A 24,405-nucleotide genomic window follows, 5' to 3' on the forward strand; every position below is an offset into this window, starting at 1 on the left:
CACACTTCTCTGTTAGGCAGTCAGATGGGTCTGACTCTGAACGAATGCCAGGAGAATGCTACCTGCCTGACTGCATTGTGCCGACAGTGAAGTTTGGTGGAGGAGGGATAATAGTATGGAACTGTTTGTCAGGGTTTGGACTAGGCCCCTAATCTCCAGTAAAGGCAATCTTTATGCTTAAGCATGCAGCAACAGTGCAATGCTTTATGCTATGCTTCAAACTTTGTAGCAAAAGTTTGGGGAAAGGCCCTTTACTATTTTAGCATGGCTGTCCGCTCCGCACAGAGCTCTGACCTCAACCCAGTCAAGAACCTTTGGGATGAACTGGAATGGAGATTTTGAGCCAGGCTTTCTGGTCAAACATCAGTGTTTGACCTCATAATGCTCTACAGAATGAATGGCTCAAATTCCCACAAAAACACTCAAATCTTGGGGAAAGCCTTCATAGAAGAGTGGAGGTTGTTAAAGCTGCAAAAGGGAGACAAACTCCTTATTAAAGTACATGTATATGAATGCAATGTGCAGCTGAAGACTTGTGTCCATAAAGTGTGTAGGTCATAATTTCAGAAGCTGATGCCATCCATCAGACGATGATTTCTGATGGACTCTGAGGTCTCTGCAGCTACCTCCTCACCTGAGCTGCTCTACTGACAAAAAACCTCCTCATTATAAACCTGAGAGTCCCCTCCCCTTCTAAATCCCCCTCCAGCACTGCCCAGCAGATGGCAGGGGGACAAATCCATCATTGCTTGTGAGGACTGTCACGTCTGCCGGCCATCTTGGCGTATAGCGCTCAGCACCTCAGGGCGTGTCCGTGCCAGCCCCTCAGTGCCAGGGATCATGGACGTGTCAGCTGCTGCTCCTCCAGCTGCAGATGCTGCTCATTTGCAGGTTAATGTATTTTGGAGAGAGTTGTGTCAGAGCGCCGGTGAGTGAAGCGAGCTGGCCATCCAATTAGAGCAGAACTGATTAGGGGCGTTTTACATCCCAAAGACAGAGTGACAGCCTGCAGCGAGGAGAAGAGGAACGAACAGACCAAAACAAGCTTACTGTGAAAGACTTGTTGTTGTTTTCCATGGTTGTCCGTCTCTGGCAGGCGTACTGGGAAACAGAGGCTGCTGCGGTTGTTGTGGAAGCTTCTGGAGATGTGTCCTGTGTATAAAACAACACACATAAATATTCAGTTATTGCCTTAATTTCTGAGCTCTTGTAAAACTGTTGACAGGCTAAATGTGTACACATGCGTGAGGCTGTTTTTCTGACAAGCGCAGAGCCAAGAGTTCAAATTGAATTACATAAAAATGTGGCGTTTTGCCTTGGAGAAGTTATTTTTATGACCGTGAGTCTCCAGGGCAACAGGCTAATGACACTCATCTCACAGTCTGGTGGCATCCAAATCCATTACGCCACCTAACCCATGGCATTACAAATCTGCCTGCCATCATCCAATTTGCCTCCTGTAAATTGCCTTTTCATTCCACGAAGAAATGGTTCCCCATTTGTAATATATGTGTCAAAAGGATTACCAATGTAATATTAATATTCTTGCAGACAATTAGACATCACAAAAGGGAACATTGTGTCCATAAAATTACCCGTGGATTGGGTGGGAGGATGATACAGAGAGGGGTAGGAAGATGGAGACTGTCACCACACGGTGTTGACTGGGGCTGAAGCAGCAACACGGGTGTCTCAAACAGATAATGAAAGGAGCCGCTACCTCTGACACTGCTGGGCTGAATCAATCAGTCAGGGAGTCAAAAAAATGTTCATCATTTATTCTCTGCCAGAAGTCTTTCCTTTTCCCAGAAAAACAACTTACTTTGAATATATTTCACGGCACAATTTCTCTGCCAATCAAAAGTAAAACTGTCTTAAAAACTCCCTCATGGAGTACAACAGAGGCTCCTCCATCATTTTTCCACCTCAGCAGCAGTTTGTTTAATCCAATGTGGGTTTGTGGGTCCGTGGAGAGACGTCTGTGCAGCAGCGTGCAGAGGTTTGTTTCCCCCATCTGGGCTCAGTTATTATACAGACTGTAACTCTGGAAGTTCTCAGACTGATCTCAGAGGCCGTGTATCCCCTCCTGGCCTTCTCTCCTGTGTCCTTCCACCTTTATTTAACAGCTCAAATCCAACTAATGTGGAGCAGGGGGATAAAACCATCTCAGTGAGAGCTTAAACCATCACTGATAATGATGATGATCTCGGGATATTTTAAGTCATTATTGATGGATTTAACAACAGAAATAGAACCATAAAAGCCACAACGCAGGCAGCTAAGCATATTTCAGCTGCTGGTGAAGAAAAGGAGTTGTGTTTTCGAAAGAAACAAAAAAAATCAGAGGAGCTTAACCCTCCTAGTGTTATTTTTTTGACATTTTTGTCTCACCTGGTCTTAAAAGCTTGTAAAACCTCAGTCAAGCTCACATCCTTTTTTCAGGACAATCTGGCATTTAAGACACAAGAATGGTTAAGACTTCTTTTTGCAAACATGTTCTCCCATCTCTTGAGGACCAAAAAGGGACAAAATTAATCAGTCTGTGGCAAAACGTCCTTGTGCTTTTTTAAATTTGCTGACTATGAGCCATTATTCAAAGCAGTTCCTGCCTGCAGAGACACAGAGGGCCACATCACCGGCTCTCTGTCTATTTTTCACTGCAGTTCAGGCTCTTCAGGCCCTCTCCTTCTGTTTCTACTGTAAGTGTACAGACTTACACAAAGCATAATGACAGAACAGCCTGCCATTGGTTGTCACAGCCCATTAATGGTAAAACGCTAATGGTAAGCTAACAGCAGGGAAAAAATTGCTTTAATAAAATCACCAAAAAGACATTCAGTATCAGAGTTAGTGGTGCAGATTTAATCATCAAATACCCTGGAAAGTCACCCAAGTTCAAGGCTGGCTAGAAAAGCTTCAGTAAAGGTTATAGGGCATGGGTCGCATCATTAGAACGGCAAAAAGGCCTATCAGAGGGGTATCTATGGTTTTAAAGTATTTAACCTTGAGTAACTTCTGTCTCTTCTTGTGGTATATGAGAATCTCAGAGGTTAAACAACATACAGGCATTCTTGTGGCATGAATGTCTGCAATGGAATGGCTGCCATTTTGGATTTCCTTGGAGTAACTTTATTCATCTGATGAGTCCTCAGTAGTCTGTAGGGATGAAACAGTTACCAGTATCAGGCGTGGAAAGTAACTAAATACATTTACTTAAATTACTGTACCACAACAAGGAGGTCCAAGCTTTCTGCCAACAACATGAAAATGACCAGTAGTTTGGCTTTCACAACACTTGACGCTCAGTACATGCCCGTGGCAAGAGAATGATCCCATATTTCTTCCCAAAACAGCTGTTGCATTGTACTTTAGGTCAAACATTATAATGACCTGGTTGCAGGTCCATATTTTCTTGTTGTTTTTGCACATTAAGGACAGGTCATATTTCACTGTGAAAGACTCTTGGGTATCAAAAGAAGCCTGGTACTTTTTTCCACCTCTGACCAGAATTAATCATAACCAGGGCTTCCCACAGAATTGGCTGGGCCCCTGAAAACCCCAGAGAATGGACCCTCCCCAGTTGTGATTTATTGATGTAGCATTAGTGATAGCATCCTGGCTTATGTTTACCTCATTTTAGATCTAAAAAGTGTGCCAAACAATTTCTGGGGAAAAACAACTTCTAGGGAAATGAGACATCCCCGTCTCTGCTCTCCTCTGTAACACAGCACAGAGCCTGCCTTCCACTGCTGGCTTGAAAGACAAAACTCCAGGAGTGGCATGCACTCACTAGCTTTCACTGCTCCTCATCTTCTGCTCAGATCAACCTTAAAACAGCTCGTAAACTCTGCTGGTTAAATAAATGAATCCTATGATGAAATCAGCAGAATGATATTAGTTATCACACAGGCTGAAAGACAGTTATATACTGCCCATCTAAAAAATAAGTCACAAACTCTAATATTTCGTTGGACCACATTTAGCTTTGATTACAGCATCGTAATCATGCTGGGGCATTGTTTCAATAAGCTTCTGCAATGTCATCACATTTTTTTATTCAGAGTTGCATTAATTTTTTCACTAAGATCTTGCATTGATGATGGGAGAGTCTGGCCACTGTGCAAAGTCTTCTCCAGCACTTCCCCAAGAGTTAAGGTCTGGACTCTGTGGTGGCTAATCCATGTGTGAGAATGATGTCTCATGCTCCCTGAACCACTCTTTCACAATTTGAGCCCGATGAATCCTGGCATTGTCATCTTGGAAAACGCCCGTGCCATCAGGGAAGAAAAAAATCCATTGGTGGGATAACCTGGTCATTCTGTATATTCAGGTAGTCAGCTGACCTCATTCTTTGGGCACATAATGTTGCTGAACCTAGACCTGACCAACTGCAGCAACCCCAGATCAGAGCACAGACCACACAGGCTTGTACAGTGCATGCCAATAATGTAACCCTTCTGAAACAGATTAACCTTTTAAGCGCCAAAGTTACAAAATTGCGACAAACAACATTGCTGAATTAAACAGGCTCTAGCTGCAAATATGGTGCCTAATGTCATTACTACTTTACACCAGGAGATGGCAGACATGAGTAACTTCAATCCCAGCAGCATCTGTGTTTGTGTTTCTATTCAAAGATTTGGAGAGAGAGAGTTTTGAAAGACACACCCCTGGTCGAGGAGACGAGGAAGCAGTGGTTGTAGTCAGAGAGTAACGGAGAGAAAGAGAGCAAATCATAGCGAGAACACTCATGATGCAGGGAGGAATAAAGGAATATTCACCCTCCGACATGATGTTCAGTCATCCGGTGAAACCATGGGTGAGATTGACGATGCTTCTGTGAGCACCGACAGCACATCCGCGCGCCATGATACTCCACAAGCACCACATACAGAGGCTGAGGCTTTGCCTCACTGTGGACAGGGTGGGAGGGGACGTGTTGGGGTATCAGGGTGGTTAAAACACTGCGAATATTGATGGAGGTAGGGAATGAAAAACACCGGGGCGGTAGGGGCAGCCATGTTAGAAGCTGTGGGAGAAAACACACAGCCAATAGTGGTGGAGGCCGCCTGGTGATGTCAGATTATGCAAATTAGATGAGTGAATTTACTCTCACCACAAACTTTGGGTCATACTGAAGATTTTTCTCATTTACAGTATGCCTTTATCTCTAACCACTTTCAAGCTACAGCCTTTTGAAATCTTGATATCAAATTTGAATATTTTCTTGAAAAAACTCTGGCACCCAAAGAGTTAACATCTTTTCCACAACCACAGGAAGAAATTCATTAAGAAATTAATGCCAGCATTTTTTATAGTGTGCTGTGGGCCTGCAGATGCAAATCCAGACATTTATGTTCCCTGAGACATTCAGGAGTGGCATGAAGTCGGAACATTCACACAAAGAATTGTCATGTATTATTATCATGATATTGCTATAAATTGAATGTAGTGTTAAAGTCAAAAGCAATAACAAGAAGAAAGTAGAAATAGACCAGGCCACCGGAGCCCCAAAGGAAAACACTGTAAGCTAATGTGTGGAATGAACAAGCAGCAGCTTTCTATGTACCATCTGTTCAGATAAAAGGCAACACAAATCTAAAGACTCCTGCCCACTCCTGCACTTTCCTCTGTACTCTCCAGGCATGTTTCTGCTCCCATGCTGACGTCTGTCACATATGTCAGGATGCACGCCCAGGTGAGTTCATGAAATCCCTTCAGGCTGTTGAGCAGGTCAGAGTTTACTTCGATTTCACCTGTTAGAGGCGACTGCTTGCCCCTGCACCCACGCACCTGCACCCTAACACCCCCCTCAGACGCACCTGTCCTTCCCCGGAGGAACGAGGCGCACACATGTTCAGAGATGTGAACATCACTTTTATTCCTTTCATGCAGACTATTCTTACATCCCTCTGCTTAAACAAGCCAAACAGCTTCTCTGCAAGCCAGGAAGTGATGGCACATTATAAACACAAACACTACATTTCAATAGCTTTAATGCTCTGGATTCCTCCCTTACTTGCTGCAGAATATTTATAATGGTAAAACACATTGCATTTCAAGACCATCAAGAGGAGCCGCAAGCGAATGTGCCCAGGAAATATCCTGTTTGGGGAATATTTTATCCCTACATGGTAGCTCTTTAAATGGATTTATGACTCATAAAAACAATCTACTGGAAGCGGCGCGCACATAAATGCCACCGCGTGTTACCTCGTTCCTTCAGAGCGGAGAAGTGGGCCTGCAGTTACCTGGGGAGACAGGTCAATAAATGTCAGCATGGCATCATTAGCCTCGTCTCTTAATGATGCTACAAGCACGCCACTCCTGTGCCACGCTCGCATAACCATGTGGAGAAAATGCCACGAGAAGACAAAGCTTTTTTTGGAGACATGAAGTCAGCGTGACTGCTAGCGCTGTCACCAGCTGTTAGCGGGAAACATCGATGGAGCTTCACAAACTGAGTGCTTTTCCATCTCCACTGTGGGAGGGACACCACATTTCTATATTGTGGATCTATGCTGCAAAGCCCTCATCGGCTCATACACAAGAGGAAATATATGTGTGTATCCGTGCAGGTAGTGGGCTGCTCTGAGGCCTGGCGTCCAGCTGATGGGTTCATTTGACACTCCCACGTAATACGGGGGATGTTTCTGTTGCTATCAGCAAGGTGAAGTGTGGAAATATGAGCGGAGGCAGAGGGTAGTTTGATGTGTCCTCCTTTTAAGAGCTCCCTGACTGCAGGTGACTCTATAGATATGAAAGTAAAAGAGGAGAAAAGCTCAGAAAGGAGACAGATGAATGCTTTCACCACAGGGATGGTAAATCGACGATGTTCTAAACATGGTTAAAAAAGCTACAGATACATTCATAAACACATTTTCATACTTGCAAACCCATGCCTTGGTTAATAAATTACATTTCAATCTAATTCAGACTCAAACTCTTCATATGGTGACTTATGATAATAGAGATAAGATTGACAATTATTCCCCATAATGGGTGCAGCAACACTAAAAGTAGTCCTGCCCAATTCAGCCCGTCCTGTCTGTACTGAGATCTGGTTATATGGTGAGAGGGCCAGCCTACAAAGTGATACAAGTCACAATAATTAGTGTGACATCTATCACCAGAAATAAAGAGAAGAGTAGTGAGATATATGGCATCCAATGGCTTCAACACAGAAGCAGCATGTGCATAGAGAGTCTCTATAGTTTCCTGTTTCTCATGGCCAGACAGGACTTATTCCTGCATAAAAACAAACAAGTTTCAGTCTTGTGCCCTACAGGATTAGAATTACCTCAGGACCTCTCGTAATTTGTAATAATCTTACGGGACCAGTGTTAATTTGGTCGACTCAACTATGACTAAAAATGTACGTCGTTAGCCTTTTTTTCCATGAAGAGGACTAGACTAAGTCTCAATGTCCACATAGGACAACTGCACCGCCCACCTAAGCAAGGGTTGCTCCGACCAACGGCGAGCGACCTCGCCCACTGGAAGTGTGTTTAGAACGCTTTACCGCGGCGCACAGCCCTGATCAGCGGGCGGAGATCATGGGAGAACCGCGTGTTCACGCAGGAATAATATGTCAATAGCAGACAATTTTTGGACAAAAAGTCCATGATATTGTTGCATTGGGTGAGTACATTAGGAAGTTAAAAGTTTAATGTTTGCTTGAAGGATCTGGGGTTTTATGTAAAATTCTTTTCTTAAATGTCCTCAAAGTAAACTTTTTCTTGTCAATGTCATCGCTGTAGCTCTGTGACCCACTGACCTCTCAGTGATTCTTTGCTCTGGCTGCAGGATGAGACGTAATGTTGATTTAACGAAGACTCGCGGTTAGTAGTCTGTGCATTATGTTGTATTTTGAAAGAACCAGATATTCAACGCTTGTGACTTCCTGTTAGGAGCTTTCAGATCAACAGGAATTAACAGGGTTTGGCAGTGGCCACCACTGAAAATAGATTTGCAGTATATCTCGAATGAAGCGGAGCAGAGTGGCACTCCACGGACGCACCGCTGCCGGCCTGGAGCACCGGCCGTGGAACTGTTCTGATAGACTAGAGGGGAAGCGCTGCAAAAACACTCCAGAAGGAAGACGAATAACTTTCAGTTTTTACTGAACAAGAACAGCCTGATTTAATAGTGTTGCCTCACAAGATATACAAAACCAAACAAGACCATAGGCAAGAAGAGTTAGGGTCTATGTCCATGGACAGAGGTTATAGTGCTGGCAGCACCCTGAACCTCAGTTTCAGAGTGCCTCTTGCCACTGTTTGTCATTGCTAGGTTATTGAAGTTGTGTTTTGATGCTCTTGGTTGTATCTGAAGGGTCTATTTTCAAGAGCTCAGTATTTTCCTTTATTCAAGGAAACCCCTTGGCAAAGGGAATCCTGTCAGCAGTTGAAGACCTGGAGATGTCACCCCCTATAAATGATGACATCAAGTCCCATCTCCAATGGGGGGGTCAGGGAAGGGGAAGCATAATGTTGTTCAAAAAGCTGTTTTTCAATCATGAGTGCTGTAAAAGACAAAAACAGCTGATGCAGAGGACATTTGTGCTCAGGTTGCTGAGAAGGAAACAACTACACTTGTTTTGTATTGAAAATGAGCAAAGTTATCACAAAAATGGCTGTCTACGGTGACTTATTTCTTAACTTATTTAATCTAACCTCATAAGTGTTGCTGATGGGTTGACAACACAGAAAGATAGCTTTGTTCCTCATGTGGCACCCTGGTTATTTGCATCAGTAGGACAGTGCCCAGGATTGTTGTTTATCATTTCCTGTTAATATATTGCCCCCCCCCCCCCATAAATGTTCTGATAAAATATCAACTATTTGGATGTTCTTTGTCATTTAAAACAAGATAAACTGACCTGATTAGGCTTAACATGCCTGAGGGGCAATATTTGTTTTGGCCAGTAGGTGTCAGTAGTCTTGCTGTTTTGTGACCAACTGACGCTGCTCTCCTGGCTTAGCAGGAAGGAAGCTCAGTTGTATTGCGTTAGACAGTCTGTGAAGAAGCACTAGACACCGGTTCTCAAACAAGACTGTCTTTCTGTTATGTTTGCAGGTGAAGGAGAAGTGCACAAGCCCCATAAACATTTAGATTAAGTTTATCTGTATGTGGGAAGTAAGTTTGCATGTTAGAACTGTTGTTTTTGTCATGAAACAAGGATGCGAACTAGCACCAGCCTCCGAAGCTAATGTTAGCATGTGTAGCATGCTAGCTGTGTTTAGTATTTGTTAACTGACATGACTGTTAAGGTTGTTAATAGGTACGATGTTTGCAAGATGTCACATGCATTACTGGTTAACAGAAACGTATTTTGTCAAGAATAAGCTGTACAGTTCATGTCCGGTATTTGCACTTTGTTCAGTTTGGAGACATTTAGCTGAGGTATACTGTTTCTCACGTTCAGTGGCGTGCACAGACATTTTGGGGGGCAGGTGCTCTGGGAAAAATAAGGGCACTGTGTGCGGCATGTGGAACTGCCGGCTGCCTTATTATAGCAGTGTGAGATTAAAAAACAAAACAAAACAGAAAAAAGAAATTTCAGGCACATGTTGAATGTAACTGCATATTTATTTATGTCAGTATGTTAATACTGGGGATTACAAGGGGAGGGAGAAGGGAAGACGAGAGAGAGGACAAACAGAACGCGTAGGAAGACGAGCAAAGTAGGAAGATATGGAGAAAGTAGAACGATGAGAGCATACAAATGCGAAACAAAGTGCCATTTGGAAGTGAGGAATGAAGAGTGAGCATTTCCATTCTCTAAAGCAGCATCCTCCTCGGTGCCATGTCTTTAAAGATTTTGATGACCTCACTATGATTTATCTGGATGTCTTTCTCTACGGCAAGCAGGAGAAGGTCAGAGAGCCGTTCTTCTCCACACAGACTTCTTAGTTTGTGGATAATTTTCAGCTTTGAAAATGATCTCTCCACAGAAGCAGTTGTCACTGGCAATGTGGCATAGATTTGTATCATCCTTACAAAGGCAGGAGAGATGAGCTGGCCACTGTTTTCCCTCAGTATGACAAAGATTTCTTTGAGGTCTTTTGCAGGAAAGCTGGAGTGGAAGACCTTTAGTTGTCTTCAGCTGGTCCTCGTCTTCTCCATAGAAATCACAGAGAATGTGGACAGCTTCCTTGGCTTCTGCGTTTGGCGTGCTTACCCAGTTGGCATGTACAGTTAAGGGGTGGAAGGACTGAATGATTCTGGCAGTGGAACTTCCAGTGTTGTCCCCCTTGAATCTCCTGTTTAGCTCCTCAGTCATAGTGTCCAGAAAGGTGATATACACACTACTCCTGAAGTATGCCTCCACAGACTCAAACTGAGCACCTACTCGAGACACTGTAGGGCTGTGTTGGAAACTCACTGGCACTTTCTGTTTCCTCTCCTGACCAGGCACTACAGTAGCTACTGGAATGTTGAGACTCTCTGCCTCCTCTGATGCACATCCAAATATTTCCTCAAACTTCTCCTCAGACCTCATGGTTTGCAATGTGTGAAGCACACCATCAATGACCTTGTAGGCAGTGGAGTGGTCCAAGCGTTCTTCCTGCAGAGAATCTGATGCCACAGCAGTGACTTCGAACACCGGGGTGGTGATTTCCAGGCAGAGAATAAACATGAAATTGATGGCATTTCTGTACATCTGAGCATCACCTCGGGCCAGGTTAGGTGGGTCGCTGTCACTGATGTCATCAAGGAGCTTCACAATAGCTTTCAGATTTCTCCGAAGGGCCTTCAGTGTTTTCTCCCTGCAAGCCCATCCAGTATCTGACAGATGCTGGAGCTCCATAACACGCTGTCCAGGATTCAGAGACTCCTGCGATTTCACCAAGGCAGCATGGCGCTTTGGGGAGCCTGTGCAAAAGGCATACAATTTCTCCACAAGGTTGAAAAATGTCATAAAATGCTTTTTGGACTTCGACACTTCCACTAGGACCAGACTGAGACAGTGTGCTCTGCAGTGCACATAGAGGGCCTTCTCATTGTGTGCATGTATTTTGGCTTGAAGACCTTCATACATCCCACTCATATTGGCTGCTCCATCATAACCTTGGCCATACATATTCTTCAGCTCTAGGCCGTTCTTCTGCAGAAGCGAGAACACAGTATTCTCCAGCTCCTGGCCTGTAGTTGTATCAACATTGCACACCTCAATGAATCTCTCCTTTATTTGCATATGATGAAAATATCGCACTACAAATGACACTTGTTCTTTGTGTGAAACATCAGAGGTTTCATCAAGGAGAATGGAAAACATTTCAGCCTCTTTTATTTCACTTTGTATTTCCCTCCTGATGTAAGTACCCAGTGCAGCAATTATGTCATTTTGGCTTCTATTAGAAAGCAGTGACACCTGGGGCCTTGTCTTGGTGGCTTTAACTTTGGCAACTGTTTCCATATGTATATTCAGCACACTGTCATAGCGGGAGAACACATCCACCAGTTCAAGGAAGTTTCCACGGTTGATACTGGACTCGCTCCCATCATGACTTCAGAATGCTTGTCCCTGACGTGCTAGATATACTGCAAGACCAATTAATCTTGTCAGGATTTCTCTATTTGTCTGCCTCTCTTGCTCTCTATCTTCCACCCCCTTTACATCTGAAACATCAAATGCAGACTGGAGGGCCTTTTTTTGGAAATTGGTCCATCTTACCATGCTTGTCATGTGCATCTCTGTGATTGAGTGTTGCTTGATTTTTTCAAGAGCAGTGTTCCACTTTCTTATACCATCAGTTGTCCACGCTGTCCTGTTTTTATACTTTTTTTCAGAGAGGAAAAGCTGACAACTAAAACAGGGGATTGAATTAGCAGTGGGTGAGTATTCCAGCCACACATTCCCAGAAAAACCAATGTTTCTGGAATGGCTGCCCCTCAGCATTTTTTGGGTAAGGCATATGTGGTTGACAGGGGCCTATCCTGCAGCACATTAAAATGTAGCTGTCATGGCACTTGATATGAAGTGTGTCAACATGTGAAGGATCTGTTGGATATTGTATATCAGCTATCTTCGCAGTTGTGTCATCTCTTTCACATAGAGCTGGTTCTTGCTCATGCCTTTCTTGTTCTCCCTCATTTTGATCATCCATGCTGGTAGATGGCCTATTGCAGGACAGCACAGAGCTGCTTCCCTGCTGTAGCTGCCTATAGAATAATAACAGTTTTAATAATAGCCTATTTTTAAGTTTAAATAGTAGCCTATTAAGGTAAACACAAGATTACTGCAAGTCCTGAATATGGAAACACCTTATGGTTGGTACAAAATAATATAATTAGCTAATATAGCTTCATGCCTGATTTAATACTACCAAGCCACTTTGTGTAGTTAAAATAAGATGCGGACAGCTTTTAAGATATTTAAATAAAATTAGAGGAACAGATCAACTTTAAAATCTGAACTTTAACCCCTTGAAGCCTGAAACACAAACAATAGCCAGAAAATTCTAATTTTTTGGAACTGAAATGTTCATTTAACTTTCTACTAAAATTTGAAAAAAAAATCCAAATTTCCATAAAATTTAACAAATATATTTTTAGTATCTCATTTCATTCATTAGGTGTTTTTGGTAACTGATAATCCACTTGAGGGCATGTTTATCATTTTTCAGATTGTATTGGGGTGTTTTATTGAGTAATTTATTGAGCATATTGATTAGATAGAGGTATCATAAAAGTATGTATCAAATATGCAACAACAGGAGTTAAGGGGTTAAAAGGCCCTAAACAGTTAACATGACTCTGGTCTTGACTCTGACCTGTCATCTTCCTCTTCCTCCTTGCTGCTGGTGGATGCCTTTACCTAGGAAAGCAGAGAGCTGCTTCCTGCTGTTGCTCCCTTTACTTCTCCTTTTTTATCCTCTCCTTTCTAGGCATCATGCTAATGTAATGCTGCAATTAGTAAATAAAAAAGACCAGAAGTATGAATAAGACTGCCTGGTGACATTACAACAAGGCAGAAGGCTGCTTTTTCTGCAGGCAATTAGGAATTGCCTGTTTGTCATTTAGCAGTAAATATTCAGCTTAAGTATACTGATAGATTCACATGCTGTACCAGTGACAAACTCTGCCGACATAGTTGTGTGGTGGTCATCACGTTGCATCTATTATTGATTTGGGCTAGCGTCGCTTGTTAAGCAGGTGAGCAGTCGGCTAATTTATGCTCAGCTGTGTTTGGTGCTGTATGAGACAGGCTACTTCACAACAGAGACAAATAAATGCAGGTTACAGCTTGGCAACTGAGGCTTAGCGGGCAAACAATACACTTGATTCATTTTTGTGTTACCTGACTGGTGGGGCAGGGGAGGGGGTGAGTGTGGGCTCCAAGTTTGCACTGCTGCTGCAAAGACGCGCCTCTGTTTGTGTCCACGCTGCGCTGCGTGAAGAGAGGTGCGGAGGAGGATGGGGGGGGGGGGATTTTTATCACATGCTTTTAATCGTCAAGCATTTATAGATGATCATGTATGTCAACATGGGCCACATACATTACACAGTTAAAAAATAACAAAAATAAAAAAAAATTTGAAAGGGCACTTGCTTGGTCCAGAGGGCAATGGGCAGGTGCTATAGCACCACCTAGTGTCTATCTGTGCACACCACTGCTCGAGTTACATGTAACTGTAAACTTAGGTTTAGCAGGAAGTAAGCTCAGTTGTATTTCATTAGACAGGTGGATTAGGTTCTCAAACAAGACTGTCTTTGTGTTATGTTTGCAGTTACCAAGGATTTAAATAAAGACCTACTTTTCTTATGGAACCACATTGCCATTATTCAGTGTGCATAACACTCACAAAGATTCAAAGCTGGAGACACGTTTGACCACTGAAGGAAAACAGAATGAGATTTAATTTCAGAGAAAATTACTTATGCATGAACAGGACAAGATCAGCAAAGAGAAGTCAAAAACAACCCAAGCCAGAAGTTCCTCACAAGAGGTAATTTATTTATAACCAGTGTATTTCCCAATGTCTATTCCAAAAAATAAAGTTTTGAGTTATTCTGCTTTAAAATTCCTTTTGTGTCAGCTTTCTGTATGTTGTGCTTCCTATTTGTGCCATTACATGGATGTTCAACCACATAGTTGTAACAAACCTGGATGAGGTGCCTATTCTCCACAGCTGCAGGTCTGCCCTCTCTCATGCTGTCAGTGAACCAGCTGATATCCAACACGTTCATGTCAGAGAGATTTTTCAGGTCACACTTCTTCAGCCACATCCACAGGGACGAAGTGTGAACATCCTCTGACACCACGTGAGTGACCACGTCGCTGTAGACGGAGAAAGAAAATGATCAGACGGTTTGGTTCTAGGTGTCATTTGATCCTGACGGACCTAAAAAAGAAGTGTGAACATTTACTCTCATGCATGCAGGGAATCTATACAGTTACAATTCTGGTATTAGAGCCCTCTCATACTGCAGAGGATTAGGGCAACTGGGAAATAAAGGAAAAAGATTTGGCTTAGGTGTTTTAAAAAAATACTGCAATATTAATTTTGTCAAATATGTTTCAATTGTCAGTATTGGTATTCATTTTGAGTTGTACTACCATTTAAACATGTTACATTAACATCTTGCATAGTGTTGGAAATTTAGCCATGTGAGAAAACACTCAAGCCAAGCAAACATTGCAGAGGCCTGCTTTTGTAGTTTTGGAGGAAAATTTTGGACAATAGGCCACAAAACCCAGCCAGCAGGTCCATGTGGACCCCATACGGATTATACGCAGGCCACATTATGGGTCCCATGTGGGTTTGTCCCTGGGTTCCATGGTGGCCCCACGTGGTGCCCATATGAACTGAAAATGTGGATCAGCCCATAAAAGACCCATACAGGCCCCATCTAGAGGTCCTTGCATTTGCCCATGTTTACTACAAGTAGGATCCTCTCTAGAGATGTGGTCTATATGGGATCTATATGGGCTGATCCACACTCACAGTTTACATGAGCAATCACAGGTGGGGCCACCATGGAACCCACAGACAAACCCACATCAGACCCATGTAGCCCACAAATATCCCATGTAAGGCCCAAAAGGACCTGCTAACTGGGGACTAAGACACTCAGCATCCAGGGAGCCTTTGCAGTACCTACATAGAAGACACATTCTCCTCTCTGATAGGAGAATGACCCGAGGAAACTGTAGGGGGTTCACAGGTAATGAAAGACCCTCTGACCCTTCCTCGTTAGCCACACCACCGCCCACACAAAGCAGCAGACTGGCTGCATTCCACTGCTTTGTGCTCTCATTCACCTTAGAGTTTGGCACGGTCAGCCATCAGCCATAAAGTTTTCTTCCCCTTCCTTCAACGCCATCTGGACAAGAGTGCTGCAGAAAGTTCACCGGTTTCCCAAGAAGAACACACAACTCTTACCCCACCTCAGAAGGATGATACAAGCCCTGACCCTAAAGCTGAATCCTGAAGCCACAGGACTTTCAACTTGCTGGAACAGTGGATGGCATGATAATAGATTGACCTCTGTCCTCAGACACCAATCACACACTATGACCACAAGAAAGAGGCTTCGATCCGGGCAGAAACAGCTGTAGGAAGTGTTTCATGTGCATTCTTTGAAAGCTGGATTTGTTGTCTTATTGTCTCTGCTTGTGTGTTGTTGATTTACTTTGCTGTGTCCATTTATCCAGTGCAGTGCCTTCACCTACACAGATACTGTTGTGACTGCTGTATATTCAGTCGGCCACTGGGTTTCTGTGTGGGGAAGTTATATTCTGAGTTTGTAGCTGCGAGCTAAAGTTTCTCTCTGCCATATTGTCTCCTTTGTTCTAGTCAGACCTGCCACACACTACAAGATTTTAAGCCCGATTTGAGTCTGATTGATGCTGCTTTGTTAAATAATTTATATCATATATGTACACAGAAGTTGTTTGTCCACTCTGTAATAATTGGCCAGTTGACATCTTATAGTTATTCAAATACCAATATGTGTTAAATAACGATAACATTATCATTTGACTCTTAATTCTGTAATTGATTTTGGCCCCTTTTTGATTGTTTTTCCCTCCTGATTCATATTTTTTTTCATCGATATTGATAATTATAATCATAATAATTATGCTGAATCAAGAGCATCTCCTGTTTGACAAAGAAAAACAAAAACAATCTGCAACATCTCATGTATTATTTTCCATAAGTATGACACCAACTGGAAAAGGAAGCATTTTAGAGGTTAGCAATTGAGTTGTAGAGCTTTTCTCATAGCATCAAATCTGTGTGCTGCCAACAACAATCTTGTTTAAATTTGTAGATAAGACTCTCCAGTCCCATGTAAACAATATCCATCTGTTATTCCAGCAAGCATGGAGTTTATTTTTTCACTTTCTGTTAGGACGCCATAATGATCATAGTGACATGCCACACTTGCATGAGCTCATCCAGATTAGGTCTTGGTCTTCCCCTTTCACATATTTCTTTCTAATCTTGAAAACTCCTCCTGGGTATTCTCTCTGGAGCAAATCAGCTTTGATGTCAGTCCTGACATTAGCCACCAGCCCTCTTGGTTTTTAAAACTCACAGTCTACAACTGCGCCACAGGCACTGGGGCCCTTGTGGGGCTTGTGTGAGGGACATTTCAATCAGCCATCCATCCATTATCTACACAGCTTATCCCATTGGGGTTGCGGGGGGCTGTCACTGGTCGCTAGTCAATCACAGGACTAGCACAGAGAGACAAACAACCAGGCACACTGACAGTTAACACCTACGATCCATTTAGAGTCACCGAAGGAGTTTTGGGTTTTTCCCTACACTCATCAGCAGGTCCAGGGTATCTCTGGAGGCTGGTAGCTGAGCTGCTACTAATGTCCCTCTTTAAAGTCCCTGTAAAGTTTTTGTCTTTACACACTAGATACTGTATGTTGGAATAAGGTTGCTGTAAACATGTAGAAACACATAGATCTACATGTGACTGAATTTTGGATTTAGACTGTTAGAAAGTTTTTCACCTCTTTCTTGGCTTGGTTTCATGTGGGCTCATGATGTCATAAGCCCAAAAGGTAAAATTGTCCGCTGTTGACATACTATTCCTGCGTGAACTCGCAGTTCTTCCCTGATCTCTTCCTACTGATCAGGGCTGTGCGCCATGGCGCAGTGCAGCACTCTAGACTCACTTCCAGTGGGCGAGGTCAGTCTGAGCAAACCCGCGGCGCTACGGTGCACGTCGCTTTCGTCCTGTGTGGAAATTGCGGGTTACGCTTAGCAGCGCCCATGCTAATGTCTTCTGCCATAACTGCACCAGTCTCTTGCTGTTGCTTGCATACGTCACGACTCCGCTGCGCCCAAAATTACTGCCCCTCGTCGCTGATTGGTCCTGTCACTTTCTAACCCAGCCCAAACGGCTCAGACGGGAGCTTTGGAAGATGGATTCGCCAGTGAGAAACACAGAAACAGACTTATCCATCTGCTTTGCAAGGTTACATTAAATTTGAGACGCTTTAAATTCATTACGTCCTCTGGGGAGCTTTACTGATTTTAATTATTCAGACTTATTTATTTCCTTATAAAATATTCATTACATTTAAAGGTTTTCTATTTTCTTTAGAAACGATCCCTCTTGTGTTTGTTTAATGCTGACATGAAAAAGGTTAAGTGTTACAATGTGACCAAATACTTTTGTCCATATTGTGTATATATCAAGTTCTGGCAATAAGCCAAGCCTGCAGCAAAGACACAGCAGATCTTTAGCTTATTCACAGCTAAAAGCAGCAGAGGCAGCATCAAATGGAGGTTTTTATGTACAGATATCACAGATATCACAGGGTACAGGTGACCTCTGACTTGTCAGCTGAGCTGCCTGAGTTTCTCAAAGGTAGATGAGACATAAAGGAACAGTGGTGCACTTATCACTGCAGGGAAACTCTAACATGGCTTAATGAATGTGTGCTGAAAGGGACAATAATGCATGCAATTAAAAAAACAATGTACTAATTAAAGACTCAGATTTATCACGATTAATGCAATTACTCTTGACAGCCATAAAAAATATAGAAAAAAAATATTGGAGCCTTCAGAGAAGGCCTTGATGACCCCAATAGACTTCCACAGATAAAAACGTTATCAGGAATAAGAAATGAGTGATGTTGCTGTATAAATCTTTATAAGAAGTGTTTGTTAGAGACGTGGTCGGTGTCAACCAACAGACGAAAACTTTGACACTATGTATATGGATTAAAGTGGCTCACAGGATACATCGACTTGTCTGATGGAAAGATTTCCTTCAATGCTTCATTGAACAGAAATAACTCCAGCATCCCCGTCTCAGCCTTTGGAGAGGAGGTTAGAGAGTGACTCTTTAGAAATGCAGCTCAGATCTCTGCACCATGGTCTTCCTCGAGCTGTTTGGGGATCAACACAGTGTGAACAACAATCAGCACAGACCCTCAGAGCCTCCCTCCTCTGTCTGAGAGCTGAACTCATTCAACCAGTGCCTCCTGCTGCTCCACCGAGACTCTCTCAGCACACTTTTTATCAAGGCCTCCTCCCCTCCGCTTCCTGCCACAGAGTCTAACTACCATACCCAATCAGGGCGCCCAGCCGTGCCTAATTACCCTCAGCACGCTCCTCCTCTTCCTCTCTCCTGGCGTGGGTAAACTGGTGGAAAGACTCTTTAAGAGACATCCCGGCTGAGCCCAGGCTGAGGCCTAATTGGCCAAATCACGGGCGAGACTAATCTGCTTGGCATACCACTCCGGCCACCGAGGGTCCATGTTTAAAATAAAATCCTTCCTAGCACTGAAAGCCTCTCCAGCAGACACATTCGTGGTACCTCAGGACACAGCTATTATCTCCAAAAGCTCAAATTCAGACACGCTAAACAGTCGTCGAACCACAGCGAGAGAAATTTGGCTTGTGGGTCTTTTTTCCCTGTAAAATCACAAAGCCCTTCCAGCTCTCGCCACATTTGCAAAGATATAATCCCGTCTCTGAATTTGGATCTTTATTTTATGCATAGCTGCACAGAATGTAAAACGGCAGATTGACATGCAAATGAGCAGCAGCAGCTTGTACTTTCCAGAATCAGTGGGACAGCGCCCAGACACAAGGACAGGATAAAGTCAATGGGCTTTGATATGGAGAACCCTCTGGAGTTGTCTCTCTATCCTTGCTCATGTCAGCGGCCCCCCTCTTCCCGAGCGCCAACAGGCGGATCAAACGTGGAGGATGTCCAGAGCAGATTTTCACAGCATGGCAATGTCTGACAGCTTCTCCCAGAAGACATCTTCACTGACACATACATGGTAAGTGTAGTGGTAGTAAATTAATCATCATAAATTCAAATCATAATCAAATTACATTAGACTATTATCAAACCCACTGGAGAGGAGCTGCCTCCACGCCTAATCAACCAACATGTCACATCGCAGATAAACAACACGTTGAAGGGACGGCCATGAGATTATATACCAAGAAGGTTTTATCTTTAAGAAACCTTTTAAAAGTTCAAACTACATAAAAGGTTAGCAAGTGCACTGATATGAAGGCAGGTAAAAGCTGTGCTCTACAAGCTCAGTAGAAGTGGATGTATGTCTGACTTTGTAATGAATCCTCTAATGCTACACCATGGACTAGTGTTTCCCAAAGTGTGGGCCCTCAAGGTTCTGCAGGTGGGCAGCAAGAGGTCATGTGCATTAAATAGGAAGCATATACATTTTAAAACTGAAATCACATATTAGATGATCCTAGACTATTTGTGGCATGTTTTTTTTTTTTTAAGTCCCAGAATTAAACAGTTTGAAGTTTAGTAGCAAGACCAGCAGAGCAACAAGACTCGCCTGCTTCTAATCCTCTCCTTCACTTTTCTGCACTGTTTTTTAAAGCAGAGAGAGTTGAAGACATTTCTGATTTTAACATCTTTTAAGGGCAGATACACAGAGGTAAAGAACTCTGGCTACAAGCGTCTATCTGGGTGCTCTGTGTTTACATGAGCCAGTCTGGGCTCCTTCACTGACATACACAACACATTTTGCACAAGTAACAACTGCACATGCTATTTACTGACAACTCTGTGACAGTGTCACCATACTCTTCATCAATCATACTGTATTTTCATTTTATGTTTTATTTACTTTAGAATTTCAAATCAGGAGATTTTTCATTTCTGTGTTACTTTTTTATTTTGCGTCACTTTTTTGATTTCCCTTTTTCTGTCTCATGTGAAACACACCACAGGCTGTACCAGCTGTTACATGGGCATCTAAATAATACAAAGTGGAAGATTTTTTTAAGCTGCACTACTGTCAGTTAAAACTAAAAAATAAAGGAGACCTCGACCTAGACAGGTACCAACCAAACTGGGACCTCAGTGAACCAGTATACCCCTACTCACATAAAACCAAAGCAGTGAGTAGCTGTCAACACAGATCTACCCATGGTACTCAACTCTGACTGTTTTATTGGTATTTTTTGTTAGACTAGTCAGTTAAACCAGTAATAAGTTTTGTTTAGTGAGTTGTGAAATTATTTTCCTAGGAACATCACTACCCTGGAGAAATCTGTTTATCTGATGAGTATGCAGTAGACCGTACACAAGATACAGATGCTTCCTCCATTAGTATAAGCCCGAAAGAGAAATTACTCTTAATATTATTGTCTAGCAATGAAGGCAAATGAAGTTTGCAGGAATAAAAAGTAAATCACAATTGTAAAAAGACCTGCACTGTTAGGTTTCTTATTGAGAGAGGTCAAAAAAACAACTTTAAACTGGATGGTTTTTTAAATGGAGTTTATTTCAGTCTTTTCTGTTGGGTTTCAGGTAGAGAGAGAGACAGTGTGAAGCAGATCAGTGGCTCAAGTTCAAAATTATTCAACTATGATGGATTGGCCTTATTTTTATGCAGATATCTGTTTACAGACAATTCAGTCATTACAAGAATATCATCAGTGTGAACTGGTGTGTCAGTATTGTTAACCCTTAGATGCATGACCTACTAATACCTACACTCTTCCATGAGTGGGGTCAAAAATAACCCCAATTAGAATGATTGCATTTTATGCTGTAAACTTAAGAAATGTCTTTCATTTTGGTTAAAGATGATTATTTTTATTATATTTGGTCAACAAAAGAAATATTTCATGTTTGACATGTTAATTTATCACTTTTATTAACATTTTATCACAAAACAGATTTGAGAAAGGTAAAAAAAAAAGGTAAACATCCAAAAATGATCCCAACACCAGAATGATTAGTAATAATAAAAAGACTGCCATTGACAAAGATTTGGTTTGATACTGCATTATTTAATCATTTTCATAAACTACAGGAAATGATGAGATGTGATGAAAGCACTTGAGCTGTTAAGAGGTATTTCAAACTGTTTAACCACCGATGATGCATGTTATTGATAACTAAATCTTTTTTCACTGATCAGGACAAGGTCCATAAATGTCATTATAGAGGCTGACACTAGAACAGAGCTCTCAAACTCAAGGCCTGGTCCAGTTCTACCTGGCCCCGTGTAAGGTCTACAGATTTCCTCGGGTATAAAAACATAAACTTAGCCTTGATTATTTAAAATATCCTTGTCATAAAATGTAGAAAAAGTAAAAATAATTATATAAAAAAGTCAGGAATGTGGAAAAAAAATATGTTCAGGGCATAAATTCATGATTTTGGCTTTTTATTTCATATATTAACCTTTTTTATTTCACAAGTTAAAATATTGAGTCATTTTTTGGCCTTTTTAATTAATGATTTTGAATTTATCTCAAATTTGGACTTTTTTAACTCATAGTTTGAAGTTTTTACGTCATATTTTAAGCTTACAGAGTCTCAATTTTAAATATTAAGTCATATTTTGACCTTTAAAACCTTACTTTCACTTTTAATCCTATATTTTACCTACTAGACTCATGATTTAAAAGTTTATCTTACATTTTTAAACTCATGATTTCAAATTTGATCCAATATTTTGACCATGATAAACCTTGATTCTGATTTTTTTTTTTTTAACCTTTGAAAATCATGGTTTTATGGAATTAAATGTGTGGCTCGACAGTAAATGTATACCTGACAGTCACAGTTGATAAAAGTCAAAGGTAATCAAGGGTTAACCTTTGAAATTCCATAGAAAATGCTTGGGGTCATTGTGGTACTGATACAAAAAATGCAATTACCTAAAAAATATAACAATTAGATACAAATCCAAATGGCCTCATGTCAAAGACAACCTATTTGAGGAATACATAGAAGATTAAACAATAAAAAAAATTAAAATTACAAAGCTATCACAAGGGTTAAAGGGTTAAAGTTCATCCTTTAGTAAACATACCAGAATACTAATCCTGTCAGTACATGATAGGTCAAACCAGCTAGACCAGTGCCTCCTAAACGTGGGCTGGGGCCCAGTAGTACCCAGTAGTAGGCCCTGAAGGTACTGCAGGTGGGCCATCAGAGCCCGTTTGCAATAAATAATAATCACAATTATAATTTCAAAAAATGAAATAACCTTTAAATTCGTATAGAAATGATTACATGATGATATTTTTTGAAAGTTACAGAACAAACCAAAGAGCCAGAAGATTTAACATGCATGTAACCCTCTCATTATTTAGAGCCTGCGTCCATAGCCGACTTTTATAGTGCTGATACAGAAACTAACAAAACTACCTTTAAAAAAACAGGGCAGGTTGGTGTCTCTTCTGCGATTGTCAGAAGCCCCGCCCCTTCTTAACTTTAATTGGCAAGTGACATTGATGAGCTTGTTTCAAAAGTTGGACAGTTTTCAACCAAGCAAAATCAGCTGATGCTGCAGGTGTTTTTCTGCCAGGGTGTTTAGCGCTCAGAATGCTGGACTACATTGTTTTTTAATTAAGAATAAGTGCTGCCAGCGCCAAAGGTCTGATGTACAGAACTGGTGTCACAGTTTAACTGGTGTTGAATTAAAATGTGAAGCTCCATTAAAAATTTTCATTGCTGCTCGCTCCTTAAGTTTGTGAATTTATCACCGCCTCAAGAGACGTAACATTACTAAGAAAAGTTTGTGCTGTCATAAAGTTTATTTAAACGAACAGATATTGGAAATGAAAATATATATATAAATGATTCACCCCTAGGATATTTTACCCTTTTTATTGATTCTAAAATTAAATCATGGTTAATATTATTTGGCTTTTTTGACAAGAAAAAATTCTTTTTAATGTCAAAGTGAAAACAGATTTCTACAACGTAATGGCAAATAAATACATATATGTCATGTAAAATAAGTGAATGCATAAATTTTCACCCCCTTTAAGGTGACTGACATAATTCAATAGGAGTCCACCCACTTGGTGCTAGTATTCTCACAATTAGAGAAATGGGGATCACCTGTGCAGTGAATGTGTCTTAAGTAACTGTAGTATAAAGACACCTGTGTCTGGAAGGTCCAGTAACTGGTTAATCAGTATTCCTGGCTACCATTACACCATCAAGACAAAAGAACACTCCAAGCAACTCAGAGAAAGGGTTATTAAGAAGTATAAGTTAGGAGATGGATCCAAAAAAAGAGCTTGAGTAGTTTTGCAAAGAAAAATGGAGTAAAATTGCAGTGTCCAGATGTGCAAGCCTGATTGAGAACTGTCATTAAAATTCTCTATTTATGAAATAGAATTTGGTGTTGAAGACTTTAATGTCATGGTTCTATGAAGGCTTCCAATGGGAAGGGCTGGCTCAGACTGTAAATGTACTACAAATGGAACCAGAATACTTAACATAGTGAACATCCCACCCCCAGACTTGGCTTTGACTGACACAGTGAGTGCAGTTAGGCTCAGTTTGGTTGGTACAGTTTGACTTTAAACAGTAATTCATAAATGATCCCTCAGCTCTCAGAGCGGTGCAGCATGAGCTCAGGGAGGGCAGTTAACTGTGGGTGAGACTCTGCTGGATGGATCCTGAACGAGCCACATCAGTCAAATATCTGACATTTTCCTGAACGAGTATGTATTACAGCTCATCAATCAGCCAGGACAGACCTGTCAATACATGGATTTGTGTTCATGAGCATCAGACTGGAAATAAGGACGAGAGCGGAGCGATGTGTCAGCGTGTCAGAGGGTATGAGAGCTTGCTCCTCTCTGCACGCAGGAATGCACACTGTTTCTGACCACGAGCAACTTGTGGAGCGCTGGGAGGCTCTGTTATCGAGCTGCAGCTGATATCAGTTTTGTCGGCTTGTAGAATTAATGTCAGTTTGAGGCGTGCACGCTCTACTTCCTGTCGTTGGTTTCAAACAATTGTATCAAGCGGGGTGTAACTGTAGGAGCGCTCAAGCTGTGTTTCTGGGAATGCTGCCATGGCCAAGCTGGTGCACGGCTGCTGTGCACGCGTAGACTCTGCAAATCTAAACACACAAACTCACACAAATGCTGCTTCCTCTCAACCCAGGAGGAA

The 24,405-nt window shown here is 41.9% G+C and overlaps 1 protein-coding gene across 1 annotated transcript in view; it reads right to left on the bottom strand.

The window, feature by feature from the left end:
• dntt (deoxynucleotidyltransferase, terminal) overlaps positions 1 to 24,405 on the bottom strand; it is a 181,157-nt gene that overhangs the window by 151,166 nt on the left and 5,586 nt on the right. The window contains exons 2-3 of the mRNA XM_041790217.1: positions 14,113 to 14,287; positions 1,051 to 1,152 (exon numbers count right to left, since the gene is read on the bottom strand). Of these exons, the coding sequence (XP_041646151.1) occupies positions 1,051 to 1,152; positions 14,113 to 14,287 (277 nt within the window). The remainder of the gene's footprint in view (positions 1 to 1,050; positions 1,153 to 14,112; positions 14,288 to 24,405) is intronic.

This window comes from Cheilinus undulatus, linkage group 6, assembly GCF_018320785.1.
Source record: "Cheilinus undulatus linkage group 6, ASM1832078v1, whole genome shotgun sequence".
Lineage (NCBI taxonomy): Eukaryota > Metazoa > Chordata > Actinopteri > Labriformes > Labridae > Cheilinus > Cheilinus undulatus.